At 41.5% G+C, this 20373-nt stretch overlaps 2 protein-coding genes across 31 annotated transcripts in view; one reads left to right on the top strand and one right to left on the bottom strand.

Annotated features, from left to right (window-relative positions):
- Nucleotides 1–19330, top strand: part of bbox1 (butyrobetaine (gamma), 2-oxoglutarate dioxygenase (gamma-butyrobetaine hydroxylase) 1) — a 27872-nt gene extending 8542 nt beyond the window's left edge. Inside the window, exons 4-8 of the mRNA XM_058069478.1 lie at nt 10291–10489; nt 13958–14063; nt 14159–14355; nt 15292–15458; nt 16724–19330. Coding sequence (XP_057925461.1) covers nt 10291–10489; nt 13958–14063; nt 14159–14355; nt 15292–15458; nt 16724–16893 — 839 coding nt within the window. The 3' untranslated portion in view covers nt 16894–19330. The remainder of the gene's footprint in view (nt 1–10290; nt 10490–13957; nt 14064–14158; nt 14356–15291; nt 15459–16723) is intronic.
- madd (MAP-kinase activating death domain) overlaps nt 17563–20373 on the bottom strand; it is a 50027-nt gene continuing 47216 nt past the window's right edge. For all 30 annotated transcript variants that reach the window (XM_058068190.1, XM_058067947.1, XM_058067609.1 and 27 more), the window contains one exon: nt 17563–20373. In XM_058068190.1, the coding sequence (XP_057924173.1) occupies nt 20260–20373 (114 nt within the window). In that variant the 3' untranslated portion in view covers nt 17563–20259.

The raw sequence follows: 20373 nt of genomic DNA, 5'->3' as shown, positions 1-20373 counted from the left end.
TATTGTTTGTGGAAAGTAAATTATCTATAATTTGTATTTGTATATATATCGTATATATATGTAATTGGTATAGTGCTGTACATCAGCAAAAATCAAGGGGAAAATAATGGTGGGTCTCTTAGATTTTAGATTTTGGGGAAATCAACAGTGTCTTGCTGTCCACTTGCTCAGTATTATTGTTGGCTGACTTGTCCGTCTCATCGTCTTTTTTGTTGTTTTCTTTAAAGGAAAACTACACTAATTTTATATCAGACTTTCATACACACGTCTTTCTCTTTTTTTCATTTTCTTTAAATGTATACTTTTTCTTCCAAGTGATGTAGTACTTTTAACTCACTCAATCCCAAACATTTTTCCTAAAACAACCTCCTCAGTACCAGCCATTTTAGACAATTTTGACTATTTTTAAAGGCACATAGAGAATATAGAATATACTGAGTGGCTATGTAAACATGGAACCTACCAAAAGAAAGGTTAGACTCTCATCCTTCATCAGAAAAAAGTAGTAGAAAAAAATAGTTTTACAGTTAGTCGACGATTTTGTAGCAATGTGTGCAGGCGATTACATCCCATAAGAAAAGTAATACACTGTGCAAAATTGGCCAATGATGTATTGCACCAATAACGGTAAGGGCTTTTGCATTTAATTGACAGACATTGTATTTACTGTCATAAAAGTACACATCCATTGCTAAGGTAAAAAAACAAAACTGAATTCTAAAAAAATGTAAATAGAATTTGGAAAAAAATAAAACAGATTCCATGGTGAAAACACCTAATGTATACTATAAATTGATCAGCACAGTATAATTGGATATAGTAATAAAACACAAACAAGCTCAGTATAATTTGGATGTAACCTACGAGGAGTCATACATTTCACATCTCTTAATAACCGATGTCCAGTTGCAGAAGGTTCCGACCTCTGTGGGTACACTCACAAGATAAATGGTATTAAAAATGGATGGCCCAATGAATGACCTTAATTTTCCTTGTATATCGCATCCTGACAAGCCTATTTCAAGTGTATGTTAGTTTTGTTGGTTTTTTGTGCTGAATGTGAAACAAACTCTCAAGTCTTCCCTGTCTTTCCTGAATTATTCAAATGAATTGTGTAGCGAATTAAAATTACAGGAAGCACATCTTGGCAGAATGCTCATAAAGTGAGTGCTTTGTATTCTCAAGAGCACTTCTCATGTACTCACAGAAAAGCATTTGTTTAGACAGAACTCTATTGTGAAAAGTATTTTCCGCTTCAACATACTTGCCATTGTACTAATGTAAATGGCTTCATTGTAAGGTAAGACAGATGCTCTCAGTGTATCATTCACACGACTTATCTTCAATGTGAATATGATTCTACAGGGCACCAGACTAACTTTTCTTTTTTTACTAGGATCATAGTGGCCACTTGCTTAAAATTTTGGGAGCGTAAGCAGAAAATATAGGAGTGTGCTAAATGACAACTGTCTTCTCTCTATCTACCCTGTCCATGGCTTCTGGAAGGTCACAATGGTGGCGTCATGTACATTATAACAATATACACCTTCTTCTTTAGTGTTTGTCTCCCTTCTTCTTCTTTAGGGGTACTGTAATGTTGGTTGGCAAACATAGCTCATTTGCACGTTACCGTCAACTACTGGGCTGAAGTGAAGTTGACACCCCACATCACTCAAAACTCTGGTCAAATAGTCAACATTTTTTAGTGCTACGTTAGTGCTGCTTTTGTTTTTTAGTAATTACAGTTGACGACATTTGTAGGTCAACCAAAGGTCAACCAGCTCCCCAGCATGCTCGGTTAGTGCTGTTTTGTGCAGTTAAAATGAGCGTTTGTGCTGCTTTTGTTTTGGAGTTAATTAACGATTTAAAATTTGGCCTATTAAATAACCAGCCCCCCAACATGCCCATCATTCACAGTCCTTATGTGAAACATGAACATATATTTCTTTCCCTTTTCTGTGCATTATAACACGAGAAAACAAGTTAAGTTCAGCTGGTCGAAGTAGGTGTATCCCAATGACAGCTTTGTGAGCTACCTGAAATGAACATGTTATTTTATGATGTTATGAATATGTTCATGTTTTACATAAGTATTGTGATTCAACTCAACACGAAACACATACTTATATTTATTTATATACTTGTATATGCAAAAAAACAATACTCACAATATCTTATATTTTAGTTGCAAAATGCGACCATTTAGTCGCAGTCTGGAGCCCTGTATTTTGTCCCACAAATTGGTTCTTTTATTCGGACAGCTGGGTTAGTATTTATGAAATATTTTTGCATGAACGGGAAGTTTATCCCAATTCGGCTCTGAGCCTTCTTGTGTGCATTCCATAGATGGCTCATTGAAATGACAGCAGCTCTGTGATAAAAACTCAAGTCAAAACAAACTTCTCTTTGGAGGCTGTAAAGGGTGACGCAGCCCTCCAGGCTTTAACAGTGCATAGTGAGGGGAGAGGCAAATCGCCTTGAGCTGCCTGACAGCCACCGGAGCCACAGCTTCAGGTTTCCTCGTCTGGAAAAGCCACTGTTGCAGACCACATTTGTCGGTCGGGCGCGGTTTATGTACATATACTATCTTGTCAGGCTGTTGCTGTCCTTTCAAACATGTGCCTCCATAGATCTTCCTGTCAAATCCCAAGTGATTGTACATAAATGAGCACACCACAGTAACTCAAGGCTGTTTCAGTTGGACACTTAGACACTTAACAACACATATGTTAATTCTGACATGGCTTCTCAGCTCACCACAGCTGGAAACTATGCATGAGACAGCAACGTTGATTTCTCATTGGTGCTGTGGAATCACAAGCCTTCCCAGATGGGAAAGAGAGTGGTGATTTAATCTCTCTCAAACTTTTTCCATTTAGTTTCTTTTTTTTTGCCTTAATGCTTCAAGATTGACATAGACAGTCGTAAGCTTTAATCACCAGTCATGCCTTTCCCTTAATCCATGTCTAGTCACTTTTTTATGCCCCAAGTACAATCCTCTCCTCAATTACTTACAGCTCTGCAGTTATACAAATTGTGTTGTTACTTGAAGTGCCTACAGAACACATGTAGCTATACAGGTACAGTATATGTGTGATTTGGTTGTTTTCATAAACTGGAATTAACAACCTTAACAGGGTTAAATACACTCCTGATCAAAATGTTAACACCAGTTGAAATATTGCAGGAATTTCCATTGCACTGTTGGGTCTCAAGGAGGTTCTAAGTAGAGCTTCAAAATGCAGAAAGAAGAAATGAGCGTGAGACAACATTTTTGAGTAAGCCATTTTTTGAAAACACCAATAAAGTGAAGTAGACTGTCTTTAAAGGCTTGCCTTTAGAAAGTAAAATCTGAGAGAAAAAGGTTTTCTCTTTGAATGCAGGCAGGTTGTTGAGTTGCATAAGCAAGGCCTCTCACAGCAGGCCATAGCTGCTGAGGTTAGACACAAGCATTATAGTCATATAAAACTTCTTAAAAGATACTAATACCCACCTGACGTGTTTTCCACACAGCACAGTGGTGTTGCCTTCATGATCTGGGGTGCTTTTTCCTTCAATGGAACAATGGAGCTTAAGGTTGTGCAGGGGCGTCAAATGGCAGGTGGCTATGTGTAGGGGGCTCCCTCATGGCTAAAGGCCCTCGTCTGTTTGGGTAATGACTGGGTTTTTCAATAGGACAATGCTGCAGTTCAGAATGCCCGCCTGACAAAGGACTTCTTCCAGAAGAACAATGTCACTCTTTTGGACCATCTTGCTTTTTCCACTGTTCTGAATCCAACTGGGATTTGGAGATGGTAAGGGAGTTTGTTCCAAACAGCTTATGCCCTCAATGAAACCATCTTCCTCACCCGGAGCAACATTCCCACTAGCCTGGCGACAAGCAAGCCCAAACCAAATTTTGAATTGGTATATTGTACATGTAGTATATATTATACATATACATACAGTATCTTCACAGACAACACTCATAACTGTGTTCTTTTTTGAATATTTCATTTCTTTTTTTTAGCTATGGTCTTGAACTTTTGATCAGCTGATGAACAGCCTACTTCAGTTTAACATTTTGCAAAAAAATACAAATAAAATTTAGTTTTTGTCACACTCCCATTTTTTTGTGCATATTGTAGCTTTAGACCCTCCTTAAAGGGGCCTATTATGCAAATATTTTGGCCCCTTGTATTGAGTTGCGGGCTCCTATTGAGCATCTACACACAATGACCAGCACAGAAAGCTTTATAGTTCTTCCAGAATCTGCACCTATTCGGCTGTATTTCTTTGGTCCATTTCTCAAGATGTCAAGACTTCCAAGACGTCTCTCAACAGTAAGTAGCTTTAGCATCTTAGCGTTTTCTATAGCATTCGTAACCGAATGTGGCCACTAATTGTGGTGGGAAACAACTATTAGCAACCCTGCGCCCACTATACAAGCGCTTTTGGTCCTTGACTTACACAAAATAAACGCAGTGAGGACACTGGTAAATTGCTACTCACTGCTTGCTCAGTCCAGCTCAGTAACATTGGAAACACGTCGGCTAGCCCAGCTGCATACTGGCCCATGTTCATAAAACAGTCCAGTGTGAAATGTCAACCGATTAATCCATTTATTTTGCTGGTAGGGAATCAGGAACTCCAACCATTTGTGCTTGATGGTGGCGCTGTTAGGAATTGTAAACAAAGGTCGCTTTGCTAGCAAGTAAACAGGAGCAGAGCTTGGGGGAGGGTGGAGGAAGCAGAGCTTGGGGGAGGGCATAGAGCTTATCTGACTTACAGACACGGCCATATAAGGAAGTCTGCCTTCACAAAGGGGCAGTTTTACGACGCCTTTTGAAACCGAGTGTTTTGAGTCTTCCCAAATGTCTTCCTGGGTTCTCACTTCCAAATGTGCAAACCTCATGATCTGAAACTTTGGCATCGTTTAAGACAAGAATACAACATTCTAACTACATTTATAGGTCAGAAAAGTGGAAAAAGGATAATATGTCACCTTTAAGATCCAACAGTGCAAAAATGTATCTTCTTGCAGTTTTACAAGTGGTCTTGAAATTTTGATCAGGGGGTGTATGTCCGTGTGAGGAGGTGAGGCAATGATCAAAAGGCTGTTATTCATGCAAAAGTTCTCATCTTTGAATCAATGGCAGCCAAGTGCGTGCTATGCTTCCCCAAAGAGATATCTGTAGAAATGCAGCTGGGACTTTAGCAGTGATATATAAGCATGCTGTGAGAAACGCTGTAGCCCCTTTGTCACAGGTGACATTTTAAACCACTGCTGGGCCTGTACAAGACATCCAGACCCAGTTTCACAAGAGTAATTGTAACATTTAGGCTTGACCTTTGCTCCTGTTTCTGCTTTGTTATCCTCTGCCCTCTTTACATGTTTTAACAAGTAGAGTTCCTCACCCTCCTACGAGAATCTGATTGTGAAGACAGTCTGCAGGGATGTCTGCCAGTCATGATCTTCACTGTGTCTTTGACTGATGTTGCAATTCTGCTTTCCTTTCAAAATGAAGCATTGCAAATCCATGTCCTGAAATAATGCACAGATCCGAGCCGGCTCGCCTTGCGAGGTGCCCATCTCCTGCGGGCTGTTGCCTTGCAGTGTGTTCGCAAAGGAGACGTTTGAAGCGCTCTCAAGAAATGGGTACCAAAAGGAGGAATGTGGAGGCGCTTCAAACGTCAGCCAGGTACAGACTCTACGCTCTTAAATCCTCCTCTTACCACAAATATACTTTGCAGCTGTTATGTGGAAGTCACTGGAGAGAGGCTGTGTGGAAAAAGGAGTGGAGCCAGATGGGTGTATCGCAGTGGGAGGATTTTTTTCCACTTGTCTGTCTGAAAGAGCCTTGCTGATTTTCTTAGTGTGCCTGTCATATTGAATTGCTTGCAGTTGCGAGCTATTTTAAATGACAACGGTACTAATGAAAAAGCCAATTAATAAAAGCCTCTATATTTAAAGTTAACATGAAAGACATTTGCACTGCCGTTAGTGTTTTATTGTAGTTTTTAGGGTAAATGTGTGCTCAAATGTATATTGACCGTTGTTCATGGGGCAAGACGCAGAGACCCTTGGAGGATAATGTGCTCTCAAGGTAGTGATGCGTGTTTAAGAGATTGGCCACGCTCTGCTGCTCATCTCTGCTCCAAACGAGGATGCTTCTTATCCATTTCATCAGCACCACTCCTAGGAGAGTTTTATGACCCAAGCCTCATTACCTCAGCACAAAACAGCAAAATCGTGAAAGTATTTTTTTTTCTTTATAATATAGCATGAAATTGTTCAAGCTGCATCAATATTGTATTAGACTTGTGAATGAAATGCGTTAATCATATTAATAGGTTTCTGTCTTATCATTCTCCAAGAAGCAAAATGCTGATCTTAATGAGATCGACCGTGAAGAATTTATCTGTAGGCGTTAATTGTCATTACCTCTGCTGGATGAATTGAGTTTAAACAAAAAATATATATTTTTGTTATATGGTATTTACTGGTACTCCTGGAAAAGTTTCCAGTTGTGTTTCTGCTTTTATTGAGAATTTGTGAGTGTCTTTAAGCTTTCTTGACTTGCAGATGGCTAGCCGTTCTGATAGCTGCCAATTGCTGCCCCACGTTGTTTGGAATAGGCAATGAAAAAAAAGTCCCCAGTTTTCAGTGATGTTTTGGGGGAAAATAAAGCTCCTCCTTTTTTGGAAAGGCGTTTGGGAGACAACTGAGAGAGAAGAGAAGAATTCATGCAATACTCTAGGGACAATGTGACTGAAGTTTGACTATACTCTGTGACCCTCTGAGACAATTCCCGTGATGCAAACACTGAACTCTGGTAGAAGGTCGGGGTTTGCTTGTTGTGGTGATGAAGAAAGTTTCCTCGGTGGCTTCGAAATAATCTCAAGACATGTTCAAAAATCTGATAGATGGGCTCTGACACTTTGACCCGTCACTACTCGTCATAATATATGTATTAGTTTGTGCATTCACTAAAATATTTAAGGCTAAGTGGTTTCCAACATCTCTATCTACAGCTACTAGTGTATCCATTTCTGCTGTATCTACATAGATTTGTAGTAGAACATGCTGTGTCCCAATTTTTCTTCCAGAGGGAGTACAGTTGCATCTCCCAGTAGAAACACATTTTTTTTTGGTTTGGTTGGTTTGGTATCCACTGTGAGGCTGTGTAATACTAAAGTAGATCCACACTTTTTGCGAGGGTTCCAATTCAGGAGCACCACCGAATGGCAAACAAACGTGACTAATTTAGAAGAAAGATGTTGATTTTTGACACATGCCTTGAGGCACAATGTAACCTTTTGCAATGTTGTCAGGCTAGCACTACAGTGGGGGTTGCCAACCTTTTTGAAACTGAAAGCTGCTTATTGGGTACTGATTCATTCAAAGAGCTACGAGTTTGATACAGACTGCAGAATTAGCCAATTTGTGACTGCCGAGGTGAAGCCGATCACTTTTGCACATAAGGCCTGCTGGTGAATGATGTAGTATTAATGCAGAAAGTTTGGAAACTCAGCCTATCATTGCCGACGCCCGTCTGTAGTCACTGATACAAGATTTTCTAGCAGCAGCTTTTTCTCCACCCAAAATGCTTTGGCATTATAGATGTCAACTTCCCTTGTAGTTGTCTTTAAGGGCAGTAGTGTCAGGAAGTCTTGGGGTCAACAGTTCAGAACAATGGAGATTGTGAAAAGGAGGTGAAGGAGCGTGTGCAGGCAGAATGGAACGGGTGGAGAAAATGGTAATGGTTTAATTTCACTTGAACATGCATCAGATTCCAATTGAGTGCATCCCATAATCAGTTCCCAGTTCCACATGTCCAAAAGGAGTAGGAAGAAGCAAAGCTTATTAAATCCTACCCCTCCATCTGGTACTTTTACAATCAGTAACTGTTACATTTGTTCACTTCCTGCCTTTCTGATATAATTTAATTTTTTAGGGAAAGCGGTAGAAAATGAATGAATGAATGAATTTTTTTAAATTACGATGTTGTATTATTTTATTTTTTTATTTTTTTGTCACATACCAAGGTATGAGGTGATATGAGCATCCAATGCCATAATGGGTACCATAGTGCGTGTCAATATAGTGATATATATAGCACATCATGACTGGTTCAAGACTCTTCATCCTTGTATTTAGCAAACATCAACTGCTTGTATTGTTTCTTGAATTGGCTCATCGTTGTGCATTGTTTGATTTCCTTACTCAATCCATTCCATAGTTTGATTCCACATACTGAAATGCTATGGCTAGCATAACGTAGTCCTAGCATAGAAGTGTTTCATATGTAGTTCTTCCCTGAGATCATATTTCTCCTCTCTTGTAGAGAAGTATTGGATGACATTTTTTAGCTAATTGGTTATTTTTAGCTTTATGCATTATTTTAGCTGTTTGAAGATGAACTATATCAGCATGTTTAATTATTTGTGATTTTAGAAATAAGGAGTTAGTATGTTCTCTGTAGGTGGCATGATGAATTATCCTTACTGGCCTTTTTTGCAGTACATTTAGTGAGTGAAGATTGCTTTTATAGTTATTAGCCCATATTTCCACACAATAAGTGGAGAATCAGAGAGCAATAAAGAGTGTGGAGTGATTGTGGAGTGAAAAGTGCCAGGCGTGATGTGTGATAGAAGAGTTTCAGCTAAAATGAAAGGAAAGGTATACAAAACTGTGGTGAAACCAGCCATGTTGTTTGGTCTGGAGACAGTGCCACTGAGGAAAAGACAGGAAGCTGAACTGGAGGTAGCAGAGATGAAGGCTGAGGTTCTCATTGGGAGTGACCAGGATGGATAGGATCAGGAACGAGTACATCAGAGGGACATTACATGTTAGAGGCCTTGGAGATAAAGTCAGTTATCGGCCAGACTGAGATGGTTGGGACATGTCCAGAGGAGAGATAGTGAATATATTGGTAGAAGGATGCTGCCAGGTAGGAGGCGTAGAGGAAGACCAAAGAGGAGGTTTATGGATGTAGTGAAGGAGGACATGAGCGTAGTTGGTGTGAGAGTAACAGATGCGGAAGACATGGTTGGATGGAGACGGTTGATGAGCTGTGGGGACCCCCAAAGGGAAAAGCCGAAAGAGAAAGATGTGTCAGAAAGTTTTTTGTGGGTAAATCATCAACCGCCATCCTGTCAGCTGTGCCGTACTGCTCCTGGATGCTAAACCACCTGCACCTCTCCAGATCACAGTCTAGCAGGTTCAGCCAAGTTCCTGGACATCGCTGACACTCTTCTTCCCATTCATTTGGCCCCTGTAGAACACAGGAGGTAGTGGAGATGACAGCGGGCCCATATATCTTGTCTTTGAGGTGAGCTTCCCTGTGGGTAGTTAGCATGGTAGCTTGTGTGACATGCTCTCCGCATTGGGTTATGCTGTCGCCCTGCAAATGAGACACACGCAGGCTCCTTTCACAGTGGTAAAAAAGTGTTTTAAAAATATATTGCCATTTCCCATTTAGATGTTAGCGTGATTTGAAAAGAATAGAAAGCAATAAATTGATGCTACTCACTGGTAAGTGGTGCAATTTGAGGTATTTTTAGAGTGGGCTGTGGGCGACTCACGTGATTCTTAGGGGCGACCTGGTGCCCGCGTGCACCGTGTTAGTGGCCCTGTGCGAGAGGCTAGCAGGCTAGAGAATGTGTTTCTCCGAGCTGCGTGCATAATTCACACTGCTTTCCTGTTGTAATTCCAGTAACGACTTCCAATCATATATTGCTGTGTGTGTTCACCTTACTGCAAGTTTTAAGTCTGGATTTACTGTTGTAGCTAGTACTTCCGTAGCCAAAGAAACCTTTGCTTCTCACAGCACACAACAATGGTTAGTCATTTTACATGAAGTCAGCCATGAATGAATCGTACGACATGACATAGCGAAACTAAAATCTCCTCCCATTTTGTGTGGAAGTGGTGTGTTTTTGGCTTCTTACTTTGTCCTTCTTCCCCACTCAGATTCCAACTTGAGTTTAGAATAAATAAATTGGATGCTAACTACTTAGGTCGGCCGTTTCTACGCATCCATTTGGTTTGTGATTTAAATAATAAATCATATAAACCGCCTCATGTTGTGGGCTAGTGATGAAGATGCTATCAGGAAATGATGTTAATACTGCGTAAACTATAAACTATATTGGTCAAAGAAATGACAAACAATCAATCCAATTATTCACCCTAAGATTGGGGTTTGGACATTCTTAAACTTCATTAAAGACTTCATTATAGACAGAGTGAAGATATTTTGGCATACTTTTTGTGAAACTAAGGCCAAATTGTCCTTCTTGTTTCAGAACGTTATCACTGGGACAGCAAACTGCATATTCCCACGGCCAACTACCAGGATGTGCTCAATGATGACAAGGCAGCGCTGGCGTGGCTTGTGGCTTTGAAACGCGTCGGCATGGTCTACCTGAAGGGGGCTCCGGCAGAGCTTGGTCAAGTGGCCAGACTCGCTGAGAGGATTGGTTATCTCCGGCTGACGTTCTACGGGTGAGACCCACTGATGCTCGCCTCTTGCACTCCTGTCAGCTCACTAAATCTTCAAATGAGTTTTCCACCGAACACAATTTAGTTGGCGGCAAGCCCGGGAATTGTTATTAAATAAAAGTAGATACATTATTTATGTACTTTTTTCAGCGATTCCAAGAACAGAGACAAAGTTTGTGTGAAAGCCTTTTATTTACAACATTGGTGTTTTGGAAAATGTGTGTTCTTTTCAATTATCTGTAGGTTTAATTTATTTGGGTTTCTCTGGGACGCTAAAAGCGAGTCCTCTGGGCCTTTCATCTTGGCCGAGTTTATCGCTTTGACTTATTACTTGAAGACAGAGATGGGGAAAACAAGCCAAAATCATTCCAGACGCTTTAAGCCAGAGGAATTACCTGGTGCACTCAGTCAGAACAGAGGTATGGAGCGTGACGCCTTTCCACTGCCAGAGGATGAGCTCATAGAGCTGGAAGTAAAAAGCTGTCTGTTTCCCAAAGTCGGAACATGGGAGCTAGCGTTACCCCATTAGCACTCCGCTCTTGTTGCCTCTCAGGCTGCGGTGGCAACATCGGGAGACATTCGGCAGCAAAGATCATTTGACGTCTTCGCTGAGCTTTTGAAGGCAAACTGAAAGACCTCAAATTGGCTTGTTGTTTGATCTCCACCAAGCACAAAGGACAGTGGAAGAGGCTGTGCCTTTACCAGTATTTTAATCATTCTTACCAGCTCATGTTTTGAAAAAGTTTAGCCTGGGACAAAGAAGATAAATGATAGCGACAGGCCAGGGCTCCCCTTCAGTTGGCTGGCAGTTGATGGTTACTCATGCATGGCCCTTTATTTCCAAGGCCAAAGTGGCCAACTGGCTCCCGGTCTTCCAAGCGAATATGGCGACTGCAGGAACATTTCACCCGTCATTGTCTTCTATTCAAGCAAACGCTACAGTACATGTCATCGAACACAACATAGAACTTGATGTTGAAAGTCACCATAAAGTATCACTTTCTCCAATATTCTCTCCAATATTAAACAGCCTCCACCCACCTATCACGGAAATATGGAAAAAAGAATAGCCATAAAAGACAACTAAAAAGCAGGCTTGGGGGCATATTACTGAATAGAATTGGAGTTAGTCCCAACTAAATCATGGGAAGGGATTGTTTTGTGCCAAGGACAAAAAGGTCAGGGGCTGCACGGCAATCGAGTGGTTAGCGCGCATACCTCACAGCTAGGAGACCTGAGTTCAATTCCACCCTCTGCCATATCTGTGTGGAGTTTGCATGTTCTCCATGATTCTTCTGGGTTTTCTCCGGGTACTCCGGTTTCCTCCCACATTCCAAAAACATGCTAGGTTAATTGGCCACTTCAAATTGTCCATTGGTATGAATGTGAGTGTGAATGGTTGTTTGTCTACGTATATGTGCCCTGTGATTGGCTGGCCACCAGTCCAGGGTGTACCCCACCTCTCGCCCGAAGACAGCTGGGATAGGCTCCAGCACCCCCGCGACCCTCATGAGGAAAAGCGGTAGAAAATGAATGAATGAACAAAAAGGTCAGTTCTCGCTGTCCATACACACATCGTGATAGTAGAGTTTGTGAAAGTATTCACCCTGGTCTTAGTTTTGCATTTTTAAGTTCAGTCTGGATTTTCTCAGCATTTTTACAAATTGATGCCTGATTTTGCAACATCTTTTTCCAAAACATTATGGCACAATTAGAATTGGTTTGAACCTTTTTAAAGACATTTAAAAACCATTGGATCCGCTTGTGATTTTATGACATTTTTTCAATGTTTTAAGTGTTCTTTGTAACCTGAAACACACAGGAGTTCAACAAATGTTTCAAAATGTTTCATTCGTGCACAAATGTATGCATGGCTTGGAAAACCAATGTAGATGTTTACCTTGTTTTATTGCCACACAGAGGTCAAGGAAAGCTAACTTAAAACGAGACACTAGATGAGAGTAAAAGCACATTCTGAACCCATTGTCAAATTACTGCAAGGCTCCCTGATTGACCCCTGTCTCCGTGTATAGCGTACAGTGTGCCGGACAACGTTCATGTTAGCACACATTGCAAATAGCTTACCTACGCTTTCGTGATAAGAGACGATGACAGATTCATCACATATTGAAGATGTGGGTGTGTTGGTAAACAGTTGACATTTTGTTACGTGTTGCTGTTTCTGGTTTGTTTACATAATCTATATAAACATAACAGTGGGTGGGCGACGCCACAACACATTTGATTGGTTAGACCAGGGCTCTCAAACTCAATTTACTTGGGGCCCACTGGAGCTCGGGTCTGGGTGAGACTGGGCTGCATCAGGTTTTCCAAAAAAAAACAAAAACGCATTTATTAAAAACGAAAAAATTTAAAAAACTTTGCTTTGGTTCCAAGCTCTGATAAAACATTCCACTGTTCTCAAATATCTTACTTTTTATTTTTCTACACAAAATAAGATGAAAAATAAATAAACAAATCAAGAATAAAGAAAATCAATCAGTAATAAATAAATAAATATAATAATAATAATAAAATGGCAAATAAAAAAACTTACAAAACCACATATAGTTGGTGGGTAGACAAATTATTTTTTTCAGATTAAAATGAACAAAGCATTATTAGAGCCCTGTAGACATGACAAAACACGACTATAGTCACATTTATACTCTTTTTATTTACAACATATTGCGCAACTGCAGGGTCTTGAGACACATGCTAACTCGCAAACTAGAGAGCTAGCGACCTAAACGGTAGCCTTCAAGTTATTTCCTTTAAACTTAAATAGCAAAAACTTACCACTTCCACACGGATAGGGAGGATAACTATTAACAGTTATTTAACCTTTAACATGAACATTAATCAAACGTAATAATTTTTTCTGGGTACATGATACCATACAGCATCCATATCAAACTTGCGCGGGCCGCACTAACATTAAACTTTCATATCAAGGCGGGGGCCTCAAACTAGTGTCCCAGCAGGCCGCGTGTTTGAGACAATTAATATTTGATTTGAGACAATATATTTTTCAAATATATTTGATTTGAAAAAATATATTTGAGACAATTAATATTATACCAAACCCCCCGCCCCAGTCGACGTTAGAAAATTGGCTGATGAAAATGACGACGATGCGCAGGGAAGTTGCAGGGATTAAGCAAAGTTGCAAGGCCACACAAAAGTAGCAGGTATTGGTTGTGAATTGGCACAATTGCAAAATGACAGCAAATGTCAAAGGGACAAATTCAACAGCAAACTGCTTTAAAAAAAAACTAAACAAATCACCAAAACAACTGCAGAGCAAAGCCATTTTCCAGAGTCTACTATTCCTTTCCCAAACTCATGATATTCCATGAACTGCTAAGCATATAGCAGTTATACATAGTGGTCACATGACCTACTATTACTGTTCTTCGTCTGCACTCTACTAAATGCTCTTGTTCATGTCATGTTGATGGCTGTCCTCAGGCACACATGGCAGGTCCAGGACAAGTACATGGCCAACAATGTAGCCTACACCCCAGGAAGACTCAGCCTCCACACTGACTACCCTGCATTACACTTTTCACCTGGAGTAAGTAGAGTGAAAGTCACATGCTTTATTTTGAGGCCTAACATATGTGGGAATGTGTAGTATAAGAAGCATATCATGTGGTACTTTGTGTGTAGGTGCAGTTCCTGCACTGCATCAACCAAGCCGAGATAGGCGGGGAGAGCGAGGTGGTGGATGGTTTCCACACGGCCGAGCTGCTGCAAAGAGAAGACCCCGAGGCCTTCCGCATGCTCACCTCGCTCCTTGTGGACTTCACTGACATGGGGACGGACTACTGTGACTTCCTGCTGCAGTCCAAGAAGAGCATCATCGAGTAAGTGAGGTTGGCTTGTCAGATACACATAATAACATTTAAGAGCCATACTTGCCATGCTTGAGTCACAAACACAAAAGGTGCACCTGCATGGCGTTGGTGACAGATTAGAAAGGGAAACACTGTCATCTGCTGGCCAACATTATTATTACTACATACACACACTTGCACATCTGCATCATTACGCTTCATCACAATTTCATTGACGTGATGCAGTGTAAATCTGACCTAACAAGAGTACATGCCAAAAAACTCTTGAATGGGGTGTGATTCAGGTGTGCAGGTATTATTGTGCCCACCAAATGTATGTATATCCTCTTAGTAATACAGTAGTTGGCACATAGTAGTGGGACTACGTTATGCTAGCCATAGCATTTCAGTATGTGGAATCAAACTATGGAATGGATTGAGTAAGGAAATCAAACAATGCACAACGATGAGCCAATTCAAGAAACAATACAAGCAGTTGATGTTTGCTAAATACAAGGATGAAGAGTCTTGAACCAGTCATGATGTGCTATATATATCACTATATTGACACGCACTATGGTACCCATTATGGCATTGGATGCTCATATCACCGAGTACTTTGGTACTAGGTACATTATAAAAAAAAAAACCCTAAACTGTATTATGGAAAGCAGGAAGTGAACAAATGTAACAGTTAGTGATTGTAAAAGTACCAGATGGAGGGGTAGGATTTAATAAGCTTTGCTTCTTCCTACTCCTTTTGGACATGTGGAACTGGGAACTGATTATGGGATGCACTCAATTGTCATCCATAAGTAATGGATAATGATACTGCGGTTGTAAATGAGTTGCAAGTAGTCAGGTTTTAAATGTATTATTAGTATGCAAGCATCTGTTTTGATACCTTCACAGTGTGTGGGAAACATCATAGTTCATGTATGGTGTTTGTTTGGACTCTCTGTGCAGCGTCAATGCCCAGGGTCGGGTTGTGAGAATAAACTACAACAATGCCACCAGAGACTCCGTGCTGGACCTCCCTCTCCATCAGGTCCAGCCCTTCTACAGAGCGCTCAAGGCCTACGTGGACATCATGAACCGACCTGAGAATGTGGTCACCTACAAGATGGAGCCAGGTCAGTGTGGGACAAATTCATATTTGCTTTGAGATACAAGGAAGATCTCAAGGAAGTTGCGATGAGAAGAGTCACAAGGTCATGCCGACCCCCCCCCCCTTCTTCTTTCTCTCCAAGTGAAAATGAAGCCTGACAGTACCATGATGTCACTCTGAGGATGACACCACACAGTGTGTCCTTGAGTGAGCTCCAAAAGGAACTGATGCGTGCAGCTATAGACGAGTCATCAGTCATTAGTCATCGTTATGTTCAATTCCGGACCAATTGTTGCAACGTCATGTCACATTTAGAGTCTCATATCAGACACAGTCTGGTAGTAAGCGGTGTTGGCGTTATTGTGTGCAGCCATGGAAATCATACCTGTCCTTTCCCCCGGGAAACTCCTGTCATTTGCCCCCCCCCCCCCCACCCCCACCCCACTTCACTCTTTGAGCCACTCAGTAAACACCCAGGCAACATAGGCCCAACACATCCTGCAGCCAGATACATTAGCTGATGTTTGCCTTATTTCCTCTAAGTGTCCTTTATTTTAAAATGCAAATGTTACCAGGTAGGATTTAATGACCTTCTGTAAAAAAGTGCAAGCAGGATTAAATATGGGAAAGGTAACACAACCTAAGACAGCCCTCACTCTGAGCTTCTCCATCCATTTTGGTTTGCCCTTTAAACGGCCCACACATCACGTTGGACTGCAAGTGGAGGAGATGTGGGCACAAAGAGCAGTGGCTCATTTTCCATGAGAGAGGAAATCTCCCCAAACTGGCCTGATTAGACACACGTGTAATTATATGGTACTTTTAGGATTTGGATATTGGTCTTACTAGAAAAAATATTACTTTATAATAATATACCCTTTCAAAGTATCAGGGAGAGATGACAATTAATATTATATTAAAATGTTACATTTCCTACATTATTTATATCGGGCTGCACGGCGGACGAGTGGTTAGCGTGCAGACCTCACAGCTAGGAGACCGGGGTTCAATTCCACCCTCGGCCATCTCTGTGTGGAGAGGTTTTCTCCGGGTACTCCGGTTTCCTCCCACATTCCAAAAACATGCTAGGTTAATTAGCCACTCCAAATTGTCCATAGGTATGAATGTGAGTGTGAATGGTTGTTTGTCTATATGTGCCCTGTGATTGGCTGGCCACCGGTCCAGGGTGTACCCCGCCTCTTGCCGATGGATGGATGGATCTGTGTGTGACTGAGGTGTGAATAGCGATTTGGTGATGATTACATCATCTCTCATGTGCTCCCACCCCAGGTGACATTGTGACCTTTGACAACTGGCGTCTCCTGCACGGCAGAAGGAGCTACGTCAGCAGGCCGGACAGGCTGCGCCACCTGGAAGGTGCCTATCTGGACTGGGACGAAGTCATGTCTCGCCTGCGAATACTCCGCAACTCGGTGGACGAGGCGGACGCCACGCCATGATTAGCCATGATTAGCCATGATTAGCCATGTAAGCAAACAGGTAAATGAAAGGTAAAGTCGTTTACAGCAACGGGATTACATGATGGACATTGTCTTCCATGCTGCCAAACTGTCAGTTCGCAGACCGTTTGGCCAAATATATCTTAAATATATCATAAATCATAATAGTACAAGACCGTGCATCAGGTCACATGTTGGGGTAAAAGCCTCGGGTTCTACCTGCAGACCTTCAGTGCAACACGCCAATGCAAAGCTCTGCTATTTATGAACGCTGCTGTTTTATGACATTCTTAATGTCTTTTTACAAGTCAACTTTTAAAGGAATCGGATTGGTTGTCTTTCAAGTTTGTTCCAACATTTTGTACCCCCCCCCCCACATTGTTGTTGCCTTCATGCTTAACTCTTCTTTGTGCACAAAGAGGAGGTTTAAAGTTTGTAAATGTCAAGTTTCTTAACTTCGGAAGGGACTTGACCTCCCACCTGAAGGTGTCCTCATCTCCAAACGTGTGAGTAACTGTGGCTCGTTTTTGCTTCATGGCGGATTCTCATGGTGTTTGCCAAACCCCAACCAAGAATGCTGATGTTAGAATACCGTACTGCGTGAGAGTATTAGGCCACCAGTAACCTCGTTGAGTCATGAAGTCCGTCACAATAATCATTTTGATGCAGTGAAAAGCAAATAATCGGACAGACAGGAGGAGTAGGAGTACCGTGGATGTTGAGGATTCGGGATTGAAATCCTTAAAAACGGTAGTTGTTCCCACTGGAATCCCGGAATGTAACCCTGGCAAAAAGTAAATATCTGCTGTACATAAAAAAAAAAATCAAAAAGTGATATGCATCAAATTTTGACAAAAGAATAACCCATTTGGGTCAATGGAATAACCCATTCCATTTGGTGAGCATCTGGATACACGGACGAATACGGGAATTTGTGACGACTGCGTGAGTCACCGCAGTGGTTAAAGTGATTCCTTTTACTGACTCCATTACTCGTGAGTCACTCACTGAAAAAAAAAACGTCTTACTCGATACATTCATCACCAAGTGGATGTCCAGAAACTGAAACCACGTTTAATCATACCAGCCAAAGGTAATGGAGGTCAAAGTGTTGTGTTCAAAGACCAACATCCCCTGTATTGACAGTCCATCTGCTGTTCAGGTTTTATTTTAGCGACCTGATCCCAAATCTCTCTCGCAGCCTTTTGGCTTCTTATGCAAATAGCAGGAATACAATTTTAAATATAACTGTACAAAATATATAACTCGCATTGTTGTTCAGTTGATGATTCATTCATGAATCACATTTCAGTGAAACACGAGTATTCGCCCACCGGTGAGTCAATTTACTGATTTCCGGAGTACCTTTGACTCGCCATAGGCAGGAAACAGGAAATGAGAGATGGTTTGAGGCAGGCAGTGCCAATTGATGCTAATTGATGTTGTTTTTCATTTAGCTGGAGGATTGAGTCAGTGAACAAGTTCATGGAATGAGAGTCAGTGGGTCCGATGGTTTGTTCATGAGTTGCACATTTTGACTATGTTGCCGTGAATAAGCCAAGGAGTAGCCTACTGACCATCAAACAGATGGACAGTTGCATTTTTCTGAGTTTTGTTAATTACACCTGAGTCAGGAACATGAATTAACTACAAATATATATATATATATATAATAAATATGTACCAATATATGTACCAATACCAATGTGCGCCCAAACGGTCAACAAAAATGACTGCTTCCACTCTTTCCTCTCTCCTACCCTCAGCACAAGCAAGTGCCCGCCATTCATGGCCTCTGGGTGTGTAAGCAGGTACACCCACCTGTGCCCATGTGACCACGCCCCATACGCTCATTTACGCTCTTTTAACACAAACTTCAAAGTATCTATCAGTGGCTTAAGACTTTTGCACAGTATTGTTTGTCCTGTGGGGTTTTTACAACGGCCAGTAATCAAATCCAATGATTTCTGACACCGTAACTATTTCCTGTTAGTATACTTCATTTCCTTTCTGTTGACTTATTTATTTGTACAGACTGTTGAATAATTGTTTGCAAGTTAGTCTTCTTGTGCCTTTTTCTTCTCCTGGTCTTCATTGATTCTGCTGCTTCTTGTCAATCAGTGACGTTTTGTAAAGAGTACTGTCACTGTACTATACTGTACTGTACTGTACTGTACCTAAAATAAACCAAAGTTGGTCATCTTTCAACCAGAGAAGGACACACTACTCCAGTTTGGACAAGTTTATTCTACATCTCGCTAAAGCTGTACAGTCTATGAATATTTCCACCTGGTCTTTCATACGTTCTCACACCACAGCAGCCAGTCGACACGACCACAGACGACCACTTCAAGCACAACAAGCTTTGTCGCATTCAATTTCAATTGAGTGGAGACGATTCAGGTGTTCTCGTCACATTTAGGAGGTGGCGTTTTTGCCCCAAATTTCAATTTCTTACTTATTCGTATTAGTCACATGATTAAAAGTACAAGCTTGTCGCAGCTGTAACCATCATGAGGACATGTGAAGAAAATGTGACAGGTTCATCAGTCTGAGTGACTGCAAAGTATTGAATGAATGAATGAGTGGTACTAGTAGTACTAATAGTACTACTCAAGTGCTAGTATGTCCTCATCACTTTTCTGTACTTTATTCACACTTTTAGGATATCACGTCTCATTTATGTCCCGATATAAAGAAACCCTGTGAAAGCTGTGACAGGAAGCTGGCTGGAACTACTCAGTATTGCACACCAAGCAATTCAATAGTTATTACTTTTTTACCAACTATACAGCAACTATATATATATATATATATATATATATATATTAATATTTATTTAGGAATCATGCTAAACATGATTAACAGCAGAGCACAGACGAGGTTCGTAATTCCGGTTTAAGCACGACAAGACAAGTCTGGAGGTGTAGGCGGTTTGGAGAGAGAGCGACGTCACAGTAACTAAGCACATCATCATGGGGGGATGGGGGGGGGGGGGTGCATGGGACCTGCATGCACTCGGTTCCATCTCTTATTATTAAAGAACATTTTCCAGACAATACAAGAAGACACAAATGGAGGAGGAAACAACATGATGACATTTCCTGGGATCTGAGGTTGGGGGGGGGGGGGGGGGGGGGTGCGGGTGGGGGTGGGGTGGGGGTGTTGTGCTAAACGACAGTGAAGAACAGCATCAAGTATTTACACGACATCACACGCTACAGTCAAACACCGACACGGAGGCCGCTTATTTACACGCCGCGTGTGCTTCCATGTCGCTGAGGGGTCGGATGGTCCGGTGTTTGAACTGTGACGCCACCTCTAGTAGAGGCACATGGAGAGAAAGGGGGGCGGGGGGGGGGTACACTAGCTAGGGAGGGGCCTTGGCGATAGAATCTTGGCTTTTCCGTCCGCTTCCTTCCCCTTCACAGCTGCCACGTAGGAGAAAAGGCAGAGGACTGAGTAGCAGATCTGATGTGC

The sequence above is a fragment of the Doryrhamphus excisus genome, chromosome 1, assembly GCF_030265055.1.
Source record: "Doryrhamphus excisus isolate RoL2022-K1 chromosome 1, RoL_Dexc_1.0, whole genome shotgun sequence".
Classification (NCBI taxonomy): domain Eukaryota; kingdom Metazoa; phylum Chordata; class Actinopteri; order Syngnathiformes; family Syngnathidae; genus Doryrhamphus; species Doryrhamphus excisus.
The sequence above is the reverse complement of the archived record's forward strand: the minus strand, read 5'-3'. Positions and strand labels throughout refer to the sequence as shown.